Source organism: Sapajus apella, unplaced genomic scaffold, assembly GCF_009761245.1.
Source record: "Sapajus apella isolate SASKATOON/1434 unplaced genomic scaffold, GSC_monkey_1.0 scaffold124, whole genome shotgun sequence".
In the NCBI taxonomy this organism is placed as follows: domain Eukaryota; kingdom Metazoa; phylum Chordata; class Mammalia; order Primates; family Cebidae; genus Sapajus; species Sapajus apella.
Window position 1 is genome coordinate 9,615 of NW_022437064.1, and position 15,369 is coordinate 24,983.

At 36.0% G+C, this 15,369-nt stretch overlaps 1 protein-coding gene across 10 annotated transcripts in view; it reads left to right on the plus strand.

The window, feature by feature from the left end:
* Positions 1-1,101: 1,101 nt before the first annotated feature.
* Positions 1,102-15,369, plus strand: part of CENPE (centromere protein E) — an 83,576-nt gene continuing 69,308 nt past the window's right edge. For all 10 annotated transcript variants that reach the window (XM_032261576.1, XM_032261577.1, XM_032261582.1 and 7 more), the window contains exons 1-13: positions 1,102-1,248; positions 2,666-2,757; positions 3,244-3,333; positions 3,458-3,576; positions 4,241-4,360; positions 5,097-5,178; positions 5,343-5,410; positions 5,490-5,555; positions 9,132-9,183; positions 11,946-12,033; positions 12,346-12,475; positions 13,790-13,909; positions 14,766-14,924. In XM_032261576.1, coding sequence (XP_032117467.1) covers positions 1,193-1,248; positions 2,666-2,757; positions 3,244-3,333; positions 3,458-3,576; positions 4,241-4,360; positions 5,097-5,178; positions 5,343-5,410; positions 5,490-5,555; positions 9,132-9,183; positions 11,946-12,033; positions 12,346-12,475; positions 13,790-13,909; positions 14,766-14,924 — 1,242 coding nt within the window. In that variant the 5' untranslated portion in view covers positions 1,102-1,192. The remainder of the gene's footprint in view (positions 1,249-2,665; positions 2,758-3,243; positions 3,334-3,457; positions 3,577-4,240; positions 4,361-5,096; positions 5,179-5,342; positions 5,411-5,489; positions 5,556-9,131; positions 9,184-11,945; positions 12,034-12,345; positions 12,476-13,789; positions 13,910-14,765; positions 14,925-15,369) is intronic.

The window sequence follows — 15,369 nt, forward strand, 5'->3', positions numbered from 1 at the left end:
CAAAAAAAAAAAAAAAAAAAAAAAAATACCGTATTTAGAATAGCTTTCCCTTTCAGTTAATAAAAGTAACAACCCAGGCCAGGAGCGGTGGCTCACACCTGTAATCCCAGCACTTTGGGAGCCAAAGCAGGCAGATCACCTGAGGTCAAGAGTTTGAGATCAGCCTGGACAACATGGCAAAGCCCCGTCTGTACTAAAAATACAAAAATTAGCTGAGAGTGGTGGTGGGCACCTGTAATCCCCGGAGGTTGAGGCAGGAGAATCGATTGAAAGCAGGAGGTAAAGGTTGCAGTGAGCCCAGATAACAAGACTACCCTCCAGCCTGGGCAACAGAGACTCCGCCTTCAAAAAAAAAAAAAAAAAAAAAAAAAAAAAAGTATCGACCCATTACTCAATGAGTTTTTCAGTCCTCAGAGTCCTCAGTAATTCTTTTCCCTAATTCAACGTATTGGGAAGCCACAGCTAATGGAAAGGAGTTGCAGAAAAGAAAGAAAGAGAAAGAAAGAAAGAGAGAAAGGAAGAAAGAGAAAGAAAGAAAGAGAGAAAGGAAGAAAGAGAAAGAAAAGAGAGAGAGAGAGGGAGGGAGGGAGGGAGAGAGAGAGAGAGAGAAGGAGAAAGAAAGAAAGAGAGCGAGAAAGAAAAAAGAAAGAAAGGCCTAAGCAGATTTTCTAAGGCGCACAACAGGCTTGTCACGTTTCTGGACTGGACAGTGAGTTTCAACTCTTGATGTTTGAAGTTTATTTTAAACTGTTGGTGCAGTTTCCTTAAAGGACTGCAATTCTGTTTTGGTAGCGAAAAATACATGTGTCTCTACCTAGTTTCATCTACAGGTTGCAAACGCTTTAAGAATGGGGCGGAGGATGACGTTCGCTAGCTTTTGGCAGATGTATTCTGGTATTCGAGGACCACCGCTCTCCACCCATTCCCGGGAGCCCCTCCAAGCCACTCCCTCCTCCGGCTCTCAACGGGCCCTTTAAATCCCCCTCTCCTGTTTAGCGGTGGTCGCGCCGCCCGCCTCGCGTCCCCCGCGCCGCGCCGCAGGTGGAACGGCCCATGACGTCATGAGGCCACGGCTCAATCAGATGCGGCGTTTGGGAAATTTTAAATTTAAAGGCGGGGCGGCCCGTGAGCCCTGGATCGCTGGCCGCGGAGGGTCTTGGCCATTTTCTTGGGACCTCTTCAGCTTGACAGGATGGCGGAGGAAGGAGCTGTGGCCGTCTGCGTGCGAGTGCGGCCGCTGAACAGCAGGTAGGGGGGCCACACCACAGCCCAGTGTCCGCTGGGCCTGCAGTGCCGCCTTGAGCCGTAGAGGCGAAGCCTGCGGCGTTTTTAGGAGCCGCTGCTTCCCGGCTCTGCTGTCTAGTAACTCGGCTTCTGGCCATGATTTCTACGTCTTTAAAGTGACAGGGGAGGATCAGAGATCTAGAAGATACTTCCCCGCTGCGACGTGCACTTAAATTTAACTCAGTCTCCTTGACCTTAACGACCTTCCCCTCTGCGCTGCTCTGCCTCGCCTCATCTGCTCCTCCCTGCCCCATTCCCCACCCTGGAGAAGTCGTAGGGACTGTGCCTTCCTGGCCCTCATCACACTTAGTCATTTTACATGTAACTGCTGTCTCCAGACTCCCTGAGGACGAGGACTAGTCGGTCTGTCACATTGCGTTCAGTCGTCACTCAAGACTTCATTCTACAAATATTTATCAATATTGTTTTTTAGTACTTTGTCCTGTACTACACAGACACTCCCGTCATTGCCCAGTGGATCTTCCATTCTAATGGGGCGAGGCAGAAAATAAAGTTTAAAATGTAGGTTGTTAAATGGTGACATGTAAGTAATAAACGCTGTGGAGAAAAAGCAGGAAAAGGAGTAAATGAAGTCGGTTTGCTTCGCTAGCTTCTGGCCCTCGACCCAAAATGCTAACAATTTGCATGTGTGAGAAATTTTTCTTTAACATGGGGATTAATAAATGCAAATACCAAGATCAGGAATTTCCTATGTTTTGAGGAGCTCATTATCTAATGCCTTCAACCGCTGCATAAAGAAACCATTAGGATACCTTGTGACAAGTGTTATCATGGGCAGGTGGAGAGTGTTTGCTAGAGGAGTCATTAGCCCATCAGAGAGATGACCGCTTCCGTGGGGTGAACTGGTGTCAGCAAAGTCTTGACGATTTTCATGAGTGAAATAATGGCTGTGTTACTTTATGGAAAGGAAAGTCACTATTCCAGGCACACAGAGGTTACATCTGTCATTTAGGGAAGACCTTCAGGTGGAGCTTAGGATGCATCTAGGAATTCAGAGGAAAGTGAAGAGAGAAATGAAATGATCTAGGACTCGTGTACCAAGCTGAGGATTTCATAAGTTTCCAAAAGGTTTTAAGAATTTTAAGCAAGACAGACATAATCAGAGTTGCATTTTGAATCCATCCATTCATTTACCAGTACTCGGGGAGACCGTGAGAATGAAAGCCTTCACAAGAAAACACATGAGAAGGCAGGCCACTGAAGCTCCATTTGAGAGTGTTGAATCCTCAAAGATGGACTTTCTGTCATTTTCATATTACTATCTTTCAAAATATTCTTTAGAAGATGAAATCTTTTAAATTATCCCTCCTATGACATGACTTCTATGACTGGTTAAAATGCAGTGTTTTTATTATTTTAGAGAAGAATCACTTGGAGAAACTGCCCAAATTTACTGGAAAACTGACAATAATGCCATTTATCAAGTTGATGGAAGTAAATCCTTCAATTTTGGTAAGCTTATAATAGCATCAAAAGTTAGCTTGTTATCCTTTTGCTATTAAAAGTACAAAAGGCTTGTCAATAATATCAGGTTTCTCACTATAGATTAGACTAAACCTTCTATAAACTGCTTCACTGGAAACAAAGTTGTTTATCCACCATGTATTTAAGTGAGGTAACCAATTAGTATTTAAAAGTTATAATCACAGTTGTCTAATTTGCATCTAGATAGATTCCAGACCCCCATGTGCAAACACTATGCCTCTTGAAAGAAATAGAAAAGTTGACTTATAGTGTAATTTTTGTGTTTCAAGATGAACTCATTTTGCCTTAGGGAAGGATATTTTCAGAGAACCAAAAAATTAAAATACTGTGTCTTATATTTGATCATTCTACATTCTGACGATTTTACTTTTGGGAATAACTGCTAATTCGGAATGAAAACACAGTTGATTCATTTGGTTTAACTTCTGTGTTGTTGTTGTTGTTGTTGTTTAGATCGTGTCTTTCATAGTAATGAAACTACCAAAAATGTGTATGAAGAAATAGCAGCACCAATCATCGATTCTGCCATACAAGGCTACAATGGTTTGTATTCACTCGATGCTGGAGAAACATTTTGGTGTTGGTTATCTATTCAATAAGTATGCATTGTTTTACTCATTATAGATTTGTTTTTAATCTTTGCATATGTGTGTTTTGGTTTTTGCAGGTACCATATTTGCCTATGGGCAGACTGCTTCAGGAAAAACGTATACTATGATGGGTTCAGAAGATCATTTGGGAGTTATACCCAGGGCAATTCATGATATTTTCCAAAAAATTAAGAAGGTAAGTAACTTAACTGGATTTTTAGTACATACAGGTGAAAGTAGTAATAACTGGGTACCAGTCAGTTTATTTATCTTGTAAAGATGAAAGGAAGTAGATTTATAGTTATTGTTTGATTATCGATGAGGAAAGAAGAAGGGCATAGCATAGATTCACTTTTATCCCCACAACTTACTTTATAAAGCTTCAAGTTCTTGTATTCTTTCCCTTGAATTCTGCAACAGTAATACTCTCAACAAAAAGTAGGCATTAAGGAACAAGAAAATTTTATCAGAATGGTTAGCTCCACCTAACCATTTAACTATCAGTGATTATAAAGGAACAGTAAAAAGTAGATATAGGTTAAAAAAAACAGAAGGGAAGCAGAAAGCCAGAATAGGCAACCTAATTAGTTAAGAGTTGGTTTTAAATTAACATTTTTATTAAAATAAGAACATCTTTTGATGGGGTTTTATTTTGAGCCTAGAGAGTTGGTGTTCTCCTAGCTTTATGGTACTTTTAATTATTTTATATTTTTGTGTTTATTATTTTGTCAACATTAGAACCAAGGGTTTTCTTAGTTTATTTTACAGACTTTTTTTTTTTAACCTCTTTAAGCAGGTTTTAGTATTAGCTTTTCACAATTGGTTGCTTCCTGTGTTTTTACATAACTTTTTTCTCCTAGTTTCCTGATAGGGAATTTCTCTTACGTGTATCTTACATGGAAATATACAATGAAACCATTACAGATTTACTCTGCGGCACTAACAAAATGAAGCCTTTAATTATTCGAGAAGATGTCAATGTGAGTAGCAGACCTAAGGGGGCTTTAAAATTGGCTTACTTATTGGGATTATTGTTCTTGAATGTCTACCTTTAATTTCTATAGTTTTTAAAGTGTCTCCTATTTCTATAGTATGTGGGGGGTTTTTTGAAGTATTTGTAGAGATTCATCTTTTAAACAATATGTATAGTTTTAAAATACAGCTCTAATATTTTAGTTTAAGTGTAAAAATAGCAAGATGGAAGTATCAGGTTACAATTTGGTGTGCTTTGATATATGAAATACATTGTGGGTATTCATAGAATTACTAGTTATATTACTACAGAATTATGGTTCCATTTTCCACTTTTTTTTTTTTTTTTGAGACGGAGTTTCACTCGTGTTACCCAGGCTGGAGTGCAATGGCGCAATCTCGGCTCACCGCAACCTCCGCCTCCTGGGTTCAGGCAATTCTCCTGCCTCAGCCTCCTGAGTAGCTGGGATTACAGGCACACGCCACCATGCCCAGCTAATTTTTGTATTTTTAGTAGAGACGAGGTTTCACCATGTTAACCAGGATGGTCTCGATCTCTTGACCTCGTGATCCACCCGCCTCGGCCTCCCAAAGTGCTGGGATTACAGGCGTGAGCCACCGCGCCCGGCCCATTTTCCACTTTTAACTTTCACAAATGAATTCTATAATAGTTTGTACCCTCTTTTGAAAAGCAAACTTGTGACTTCTATTTCTCTAATCTTTCCATAATTAAACTTGTTTCAGAGGAATGTGTATGTTGCTGATCTCACAGAAGAAGTTGTGTATACATCAGAAATGGTTTTGAAATGGATTACAAAGGGAGAAAGTAAGACTTTATACTGTATTTCTTTAAAACACTTGTTTTAAAAGAAACTATCTTTTCAATCAAGTGTGTTTAGGCTTCAAATCACAACTTTTTTAAGTTAAAATAAAAATTGTTTTTTTTGGATTTTAATATATATGCAGCTGAAATGTAACTCATTTTTACAGAGAACAGACATTATGGAGAAACAAAAATGAATCAAAGAAGCAGTCGTTCTCATACCATCTTTAGGATGGTAGGTAATTCTCTCTTTCTATTAGATCTTTCCAAGTAAGAACGCACTAATTTTTCTACAACTTACCTTTTCTATCTAGATTTTGGAAAGTAGAGAAAAGGGTGAACCTTCTAATTGTGATGGATCTGTTAAGGTATCCCATTTGGTGAGTATTAGTGAACCACAATAATGTACTGTATGGGCCAAAACAAAATTTAATGTAGCTGCTGGATGTTTGGTTTAATAAGAACTGTTAACTGAACTAAATGTGAAAGGAGATCTACAAATGGTCTGCTTAGTCTTGTCAGTATCACCAAATTCCTAGCTGAAATGTTGTGCGACAAATTCAAAGGTTCTTCTTCCTGTTATATCATGGCTGCTATCTCCTAAAATTTAAGTGTCAGGGCTATAGGAATTGATGTTTTTTTCTAACCACTAATGAAATAGGATTTTTTCTATTATACATTTAACAATTTAAGTCATCTTGGAATTTGAGGGTTTTTTAAAAAAAATCTCAGCCAATATAACTTAGACTTATGTGATGAACAGAAATCTAGGAGGGATGGTTAAAAAGTAATCACATTATTTTAGTTTTACCTAAGTAAAATAAGAAAATATATTTTGTATTATAAATGTAGTATTTTAGACTGTAAATCCATTGAGGAGTGATACTGCATTCATCCTTGTAGCCCCAACACATTGTACTTATTTTATATCTAATATTTATTAAATAAGTGAATATAAGCATTATGCAACATTCCTATATTCCACATAAGTAAACCTCCCACTTCCTTTTTGCCACACTAAATTATTACTGTCTCTTTCTTGCTCCTTTTCTGTCATTTACCATATTGGTTTATTCCACATCTTTAGGACCTAAATTCTTTAGCTTGATGTGGGATATGATTTAAGATTATTTGATTAGAAAACTTCAGGGAAACAAGCAATCTATATGTTTATTCATTTTTAGATTTTATAAAATTAGATTATTAATTAATATTCGATCCAAATTTCACCTTAGCCATTTTTCTATAAAATGGTATAACTTACTATAGTAGATCTTAATCTTGTTTTAACAATAAAAAACCAAAACCTAACCTGTTTTGTTTTCTCACCCAAGACTGTGATATTTCATATAATTTTAATTTAATAATTGAGTTTTAATACTCTTGGAATATTCAGTGATCTACTTGATGATTTTCCTCATGTTTCTTGATGCTCTGGTTATCCATGGTCCATCTGTTCCAAACTTCCAGCCTACCCACTTACTCTAAGAATCTTCTTGGAAAGAAGTCTGCCCTAACGAGTCATCTCTGGCTCTTTAGAAGTGGCTCTTCTCTGATTATCTCTTGGCCTTGGTGAGATGATAATATCCAGGTTCTCTTAGCTCTACGTCCCTGTTTTCTACCCTGGCAGCTTTTTCCTTACCCTCCTAAAAAAATAAAAATAAAAAATTTGGAGATATCCTGTGGCCTTTCTTAATTAAGTTCTTACTCTCACACATCCTATCATCATTTTCATGTTGATGACTGCCAAATATTTATCTAGCCTCTGAATTTTAATTCATGTCTTCCTAAAGATGGTTATAACTGTGTCCCGTCATTATCTGAAACATTAATATGTCTAAAACCAAACTATTTTCTTCTGACCATAGTGAATACTCCTTATTTCCAGTAAAATCGGCATTATTCTAGCTGCCTAAGCTGGACACCCAAGTCAATTTTGACTCAACTCTTTCTGCCTTTCTCTGTCCAGTTGTCCCATTTCTTATTGATCCTACCTTTGAACATTCCCCTGGGTGTTACACTCATTTACTTTCTCATCTCTCTTAAATGACTACATCAGTCTCCTGGAACCTGGTCTCCATGACTCTTGTCTTTGTGTCTTGAAGTCATCATATGGATTTCTAATATACTAACCACTGCTTTTGTAGTATCACTTCCTGGGACAAGATTTGGCCACTCTTAACCAATCTAACTTTATTTCCTTCTGCTCCACATGAACTCCTCCCTCATAGATTGGGCCTCTGAATATCTTTGAATATGAATGTCTATTCTCATCTTTAACCTTCACTCATGCTGCCTTCATTAACACTTTGCCTTTTTATTATGTATCTATGTCATCTGTAGTGGACACTGTGCAAGAAAAATTAGACTCCTTAAACCAGTAATACATATTTACCTGCCTAGTCTCAGAAACCTCCACAGAGAGAAATAACTTAAAGCTTTGACTTTCTTTTAATTTACTCACAATGTTTACTAAACCTTTATGGTATTCTGAGCATGGTGTTGGGCTCTGAGATTTAAAAAAAAAAAAAAAAGAAATCTCTCCACTGCTGCAATTTCCCCTGTCATCTCCCTAACCCAAGCTGGTATTATCTGTCACTGATTCCTGCCCCAGCCGCCTGATGGGGCTACCTGCTGTTGCTTTTGCCCCTTCCCAATCCATCCTCCACCCAGTAGTCATAGTGGATCCATTGTGGGAGCCATTGCAGGGCTATATGCAGGGCTGTATTACTCCCTTGTGTAAAGCCCTGCAATGGATTCTCATTTAATTTAGACATTTCAGAGTTCTTGATCTTACTTTAAAAGTCCTATGTTATCTGGCCCCTGTCTGCTGCTCTTATTCTGTCTTTTACTGTCTTCACTTCACCAATTGTGTCACACTGCCTTTTCTATTTTTTTGAACACACTGAGCACGTTCTGCTTTGTGACAGTGTTTTTGGCTATTCTTTTTGTCTGGGCTACTGTTTCCCTTGATCTGTTTGGGACCAGCTTCCTCTTCTCTTGTCATTTAGACCTCAGCTTAATGACAAGCCTTCCACTGCCATCCAATCCAGTGAACCTGCTAGTCCCTCTTCCAGCTCTATTTTTAGGTAGTCTCTGTTACACTTATCACAACATGTTTCTTGTCTTTTTATCTCTTCTCACCAGCCTCCTCTATGTAGATTGTAAGCTCCATAAGAGCAGAGACTTTATTTATTTGTAGCCCTAGCACCTAATACACTGCCTGGAGCATGATAAGTAGTCACTTCTTTTCAATAATATGTGTGAAATGAAAGAGAGGTCCAGCTCTTAAAGATGCTATAGTAAAGTCATGGTATTGCTACAGCATAGCACAGCTAGCATAGATGACTAGCCCAACAAAATCAGTGCTATAAATTTAAGTTGTATCTTTAAGTCATGTTTGTAAAGAGTTCTGGTAATGCAGTTCAAGGAGCAGTTCATCGGAGATCCAGAGGGGAGGAAGGATAAAGTAGGCAAACCTACATTGAGCAGGTAATCTTTGTGCCTGGCTCTTAAATAAAGAATAAGGACAGACTAGAACATTAGAACTAACTGAATAAAGGAAACGCAAAAAGCTGGTGCTTGGAGGTATAGAAGTACATGGGGTGTTTGGGGAATAGTGGATAGTTCAGCTAGAGGTAATAATAAGGGATGAATAGATATAAAGTTGGAGCAATGCAAGTGACAGCTTATAAAGAATTATATTTGCCATGGTAAATTTTTGGAGTTTGTGTGGGAAACAGAACCTATACTGGCAGCGTTATGGAAGATACAAAGAAAAGAACAGATAAGAGCAGTTTGACTCAGAGAAGAAAGGTAATGCCTAAACAGTAGCATGGAGACATGTATACAGATAGAATATTCAGATATACCGTGTATTAAAAAATGTTCTTTCAGTTCAAGTTTTCTTATTGCAAATTATCTGCCCTAAATATTTATTTTTATCTATCTTACAGAATTTGGTTGATCTTGCAGGCAGTGAAAGAGCTGCTCAAACAGGAGCTGAAGGTAATGAAAAGTCATGAAATATGAAATGTGTTAGTCTTTTTATTATTATACTTTAAGTTCTGGGGTACACGTACAGAATGTGCAGGTTTGTTACATAGGTATACACGTGGTATGGTGGTTTGCTGCACCCATCAACTCATCATCTACATTAGGTGAAATATGTTAATCTTAATGTATTCCTATTTTACAGGATTAAAAATTACTACCAGGCATTTTTAGAAAAGGATAAAGTAATAATATTCATTGTTAATAACAAATCAGTATTATTTATTAGTGATTATTTTCTAATAAAAGTCTTTAACATAGAAATCAGCATCTGTATCTGGTTAATTTTTTACTATAGCATCAGTTTAAAAATTAAAATTATACAATTGATAGGACTGTATAGCAGGAAAACCCATGAGAGTTCCATAAAAACTGTTCAAACTTTCAAAGTAAGGAAATTAAGGAAGATAATGGGGTATAAAATTAATATACAGCTATTAATAACCAGTTAAAATATTAATAAACAAAAGCCAGCTAAAATACTTAATAGACACAAAGATTCCATTTATAATAACTTAAAAGATGTAATACCTAGGAAGAAACTCAACAAAGAAACTCCACCAAGATTGTACAAGACTAATGTAAAGAAAATCTTTTTTTTTTTTTTTTTGAGGCAGGCTCTCACTCTGTCTCTCAGGCAACCTCCACCTCCTGGGTTCAAGCAATTCTCATGCCTCAGCTTCCCAAGTAGCTGGGATTTTAGGAATGTACCACCCCACCCAGCTAATTTTTGTATTTTTAGTAGAGATGGAGTTTCACCATGTTGGCCAGGCTGGCCTTGAATTTTTGGCCTCTAGTGATCTGCCCACGTTGGCCTCCCAAAGTGCTAGGATTACAAGCATGAGCCACCACACCTGGCCTAAGGAAACTTTAAATCAGACTTGAAGGACACATCAAATACTTGAAAAAATGGAGAGGCATACTTAGATGGGGAAGATTCAAACTCACAAGGATGTCAGCCCTCTATGTGTTTATTTCTAGATTTAACACAATCCTATAAAAAATACCAAGAGTACATTTTCATGTTTAAAGTAGGTAAGATGATTTTAAAATATGTATGGAAACATAAAAACAGACAAGAGTAACCAGGTAAATTCCAAAAAAGAGCAGAAAGTGGAATTCAGCCCTATAAGATTGTGAAACATATTATAATGCCATAGTAATTAAAACTGTGTGAATTGTCAGCTTGGTAGAATAGAATAGAAAATCCAGCAAGAGTCCCAGATACAGAACTTGGAATACAATAAAGGTGGTCCGTCAGATTTGTGTAGAAAAGATAGATTATTCATTAATTGATAGCCATTTGGAAAAAAAATTAAGTTGGATCCATATATCATACACCAAGAAATGCATTATAAGTCGCTCAAAAATTTCAATGTAAAAATTATTGTAAGTCAACTTACAGTGGGAAAACCCTCGTGTAACTAACTGATACAAAGTCTAGATGCCTTAAAAGAAAAGCTTAAAAGAAACCAGCAAAAAACTGTGCAAAGGATATAATGAATAGTTCATAATGCTTAAATGGTTTCGCTTGCACCTGCACTCTTGTCATTAGAAGAGCTGCTGATCCAAGGAAAATGAGAAGTTTGTGCAACAGACTTGAGCTCATTCTGCAGCCTAATGTAGGGCCACTCAACTGAGCCTTGCCTACATCCACCAAACCAGCCCATCCTCAGACCTGTGAACAAAAAATAAATGCTTATTTTAGCTGGTTGGTTCGGTGGTAATGTTACAGCAAAGCTAACTAAACTGTTCATTTGAATAGGTGGGACAAATAGGGAGACAGCTCCTTCTACCGCTGGTACTAATATTAAAAATGGGCTCAGGTCTAATCCAGAGCATAGACTTTAGCATCTGCCCTCTAATTTCTCTCATTAACTTAATGATAAATAAGCTTATATCTAAGGCACATGTGAAATAACAGCTGTTCAAAGGCTTTTTTTTTTTGCAGTATTTTTTTGTATGGGCAGTAGATTGAAAACATACATGTCCTTCAACAGGGTATGGGGTGGGTGAATGAAGTCCGATGCAGCCACAAAATGGGATTTTATACTTTAAAAAAGAATGAAAAAGATCAGTGTTTACGGATATGGAAATTTTTCCATGATATGTTGCCAAGTGAAAAAAAGCAAAGTGCAAAATAGTATGTATGGTCTGTTACTATTGATATCAATAAGGAAGGAAGGAAATAACTATATATGAACTTGTATGTTTAAAAATCTCTAAAGAATAAACAAACTAATAATGATTTCCTGGTAGAGGTACAGGAACTGGTTAAATGGGGATAAAAGTGGAAGAGAGCTTTTTCAAAGTATACTTTTTAAAAAACTTTTTGAACCATGTGAGCATATTAACAATTTAAAAATAAGAAATTAGAAGCTAATATGGTTGTAATTCCATAGTTGCCTATATTTAGACATTAAAAAAAATTGATTTGAACTGAAGAGCTAGAGAAGCTCTTTTAGAAAACAGCATTCTTCCCTCTCTCGTTTTTTTCTTTCTGTTTTTCTCAGGTGATAACCTTTCTGATTCATTTGAATAGGTGGGGCGAATCGGGAGGGAGCTCCCTCTACCACTGATATTAAAGATGGACTCAGGTCTAATCCAGAGCATAGACTTTGGCATCTGCCCTCTAATTTCTCTCATTAACTGAGTGATAAATAAATTTATCATCTAGAAAAGGAGACAAGTTTAGTTTTCATATTTGTTTAATTCAGGTGTGCGGCTGAAGGAAGGCTGTAATATAAATCGAAGCTTATTTATTTTGGGACAAGTGATCAAGAAACTTAGTGATGGACAGGTTGGGTAAGTTTATCCTGTTGTGCACTTACCTACTAATTTTTATATTTTTCATTAGGTTGAAAATTGCAAGATTTCATTGACACTAACATGTACTGATTTCTTCCATATATTCAAAAGCTTATACATATGGCTATAGTCTACTGATTTTACTTTCTATTTTAAATATGCTTTATTTAGTAGTTTTAATATGCCTCATAAAATCTGTAAAGAACTAATTTTTGAAACTGTGGCTGATTTGTTTTGCATTAAAAACCAACTACTTTGTTATATAAACATTTTCAATCTTTTTCTCCCATAAACTTATTCCTTACTCAGTGGTTTCATAAATTATCGAGATAGCAAGTTAACACGAATTCTCCAGAATTCCTTGGGAGGAAATGCAAAGACACGTATTATCTGCACAATTACTCCAGTATCTTTCGATGAAACCCTTACTACTCTCCAGGTGAGTTTGATTTTTACCTCAACTTAATATGGGAGAAGATCAACTTGAAGAAGAAAAAATTACCTACTAAAATTGTCGTAGCTTTTTAAATTGATTAGCATACCTGTTGTAATCAATTAGCATACCTGTTGTCTACTAAATAGCATTTCTTAATTTAATTTTGCCAGACTTCAGTTGTTTGTATCTTACCTTCACCATTTTTGCCACATCCAACAATATTTTACTGAAATTGACTTGAAATTTTTTAAAAATTACTCACTTTTTGTACTTAATTTATTGTAAAAGGAAACTTTAATATCAGTCCTATCAATGACAAACTATTGTTACTTGCCACAAATAGAAGGTAACAAAAAAATTGTGTGTCTGTCTGTATAACAAAATAATTCTGAAACTCCTGGTAGTTAACTATTGCCTTCATTCGCTCTGAGTCTAAGGCCTACGTTTTGTGTTTTAAAAAGGAAAAGAACCAGCCTGATCAACAGGGAGAAACCCCATCTCTACTAAAAATACAAAATTAGCTGGGCATGGTGGCACATGCCTGTAATTCCAGCTACTCAGGAGGCTGAGGCAGGAGGAGAATTGCTTGAACCTGGGAGGTAGAGGTTGTGGTGAGCCGAGATCTCGCCTTTGCACTCCACCCTTGGGCAATAAGAGCAAAACTCCGTCTTAAAAAAAAAAACAAAAAACAAAAAAAAGGAAAGGAAAAATGAGAAACGTCAGTAGGGGTAGCTTTCTCAATGAAGGATTCAGTGTTATCTAATGGTCACCGTCATGTACCACCTAAAGTTACTTATGGTACTTATACTCTGAGAAACATTGCTTTAAATAGCTGTTGAGTACCAGATCAAGGTACTGTCAGAGGTGCAAAGAGAAACTAGAGTTCCTGGCTTAACAGAATTAATGAATTCTGTGACAAGGCAATTAACACTTGTCTTGCAACATAATTGCCTTGGATTAGTAGTTAACTGGTAACTAGTATAGAGTTTAAAAGAAGAAGAGACATTTTTGGCTAGAAGCAAAACTTGAGTAGAGGAAGTGTTAGCACTGGACCTTGAGGGGTAAATTGGATTCCAATAAGCTGATGTTTTTAAGTTCTCTCAAGATACCTTTTTTATTCTCCTGAAGCCTATTAGCCAGGGTAAGTAACAGAGCATTGTTATAGGGACTTAAAATGTTCTCTTTGTTCAAAAATATTAAGCCAACTGGAAAGACTATTGATTTTTTTTCACTTGAATATGAGAGAGCTAAATATTATTAATTAAATTATAATTTTTTTTAGTGTTGGACACTTAGCACTTTTGCATTTTTTTCCAGTTTGCCAGTACTGCTAAATATATGAAGAATACTCCTTATGTTAATGAGGTATCAAGTGATGAAGCTCTCCTGAAAAGGTATAGAAAAGAAATAATGGATCTTAAAAAACAACTAGAGGAGGTATGTATGAACCATTTATTTCAGTAAATAGAAGGAACCAGTTAAGAATGGAGACCTGCCCAAGTGCTCAGAGACTCTTATTTCCAGAATGTCTGAGTTGCTACAACTTGTTTTAAATCACTTTTAACAAGAAGAAATCCCCTCAAAAAATTTAGTTTAATTTACTATAAAATGTAAGATTTGGTTCCTGAAATTATTTTAGATTTTGTTTTTTTTTATTTTTAAAGGGCAAAATCTGAGATTATCAAATGGGCCAAACAGAGATACTTCTTAAAAATTTTCACAAATACATATGAATTTGGTTAAAAAGAGAAACTACACAGAGTTACTAGAACTACTTTCTGTATTTTCATGTTATCCTGAATTCCTCTTCTAACCTTTAGGTAGCAATCTAATAATATAGCATAATTACTTATCATTTTAGTTTGTTTTAACCATCATGGTCCCATATTTTGTAGAAATCATGTGTTAATGATCTTTTTTTTAAAATGAGCTAAAATGCATGATGGTAATCTTCTGAGAACATCTCTATCTTTACTATTGGAATCAAGTCTTTGTTTTGTGACTTCTGCCTATTCATATCTTCTTAGGCAATTCATAGAGTTACATTAACAGCACCATTGTCTTTTACATGGTATATAGAATAGTTACATGGAAGAAATGTGTATTTTATTGCAAGTTTGAGAAATTATTGATTATGGTAACTTAATTTTGGTGTTCTGCAGTTAGAGTTTATTATTTTGGTGAAATTAAAATTCTTGTAGTTTATATACAAATTTAATATTCTTTTATGCTACTTTTAAGGTTTTAAAACTTATCCACATTTATTAACATAATTCAATATTGCATTCTATAGGTTTCTTTAGAGACACGGGCTCAGGCAATGGAAAAAGACCAATTAGCCCAACTTTTAGAAGAAAAAGATTTGCTTCAGAAAGTACAGAATGAGAAAATTGAAAATTTAACACGGATGCTGGTGACCTCTTCTTCCCTCACGTCGCAACAGGAATTAAAGGTAAAATTTAAAAGATGACAGCTTAAACTGGATGTACAGTGAATAGAATTGGTATTTCGGTATGTTTATTATATAGTTATGCACTTTCTATACTTTGATACAGTGTATTCAAGAAACTCAGAACATTTTGTGTTTTCACAGTACCTAAGAGATTCATTAAAAATACCAATTTCTGGTTCCCAACTGTAGAGATTCTAATTCAAGAAGTTTGGAATATATTTAAATAATTTATTTGCAATATGCTGCTTAATAAATTTTAAAGAAACTGGGTGATTATAAGCCACAGGTTTCTAGGATATGTGAGAATATTGTTTTCTACTTAAACAGAAATATTAAACTCAGGAAAATTGATGTAGAATATAAAACAACATAGTTGCATAGTTGTGTCAATGTAGAGTCCGGTAAAAGAAATAAAAACAACAGTGAACAGTTTGTGTGGTTTGTT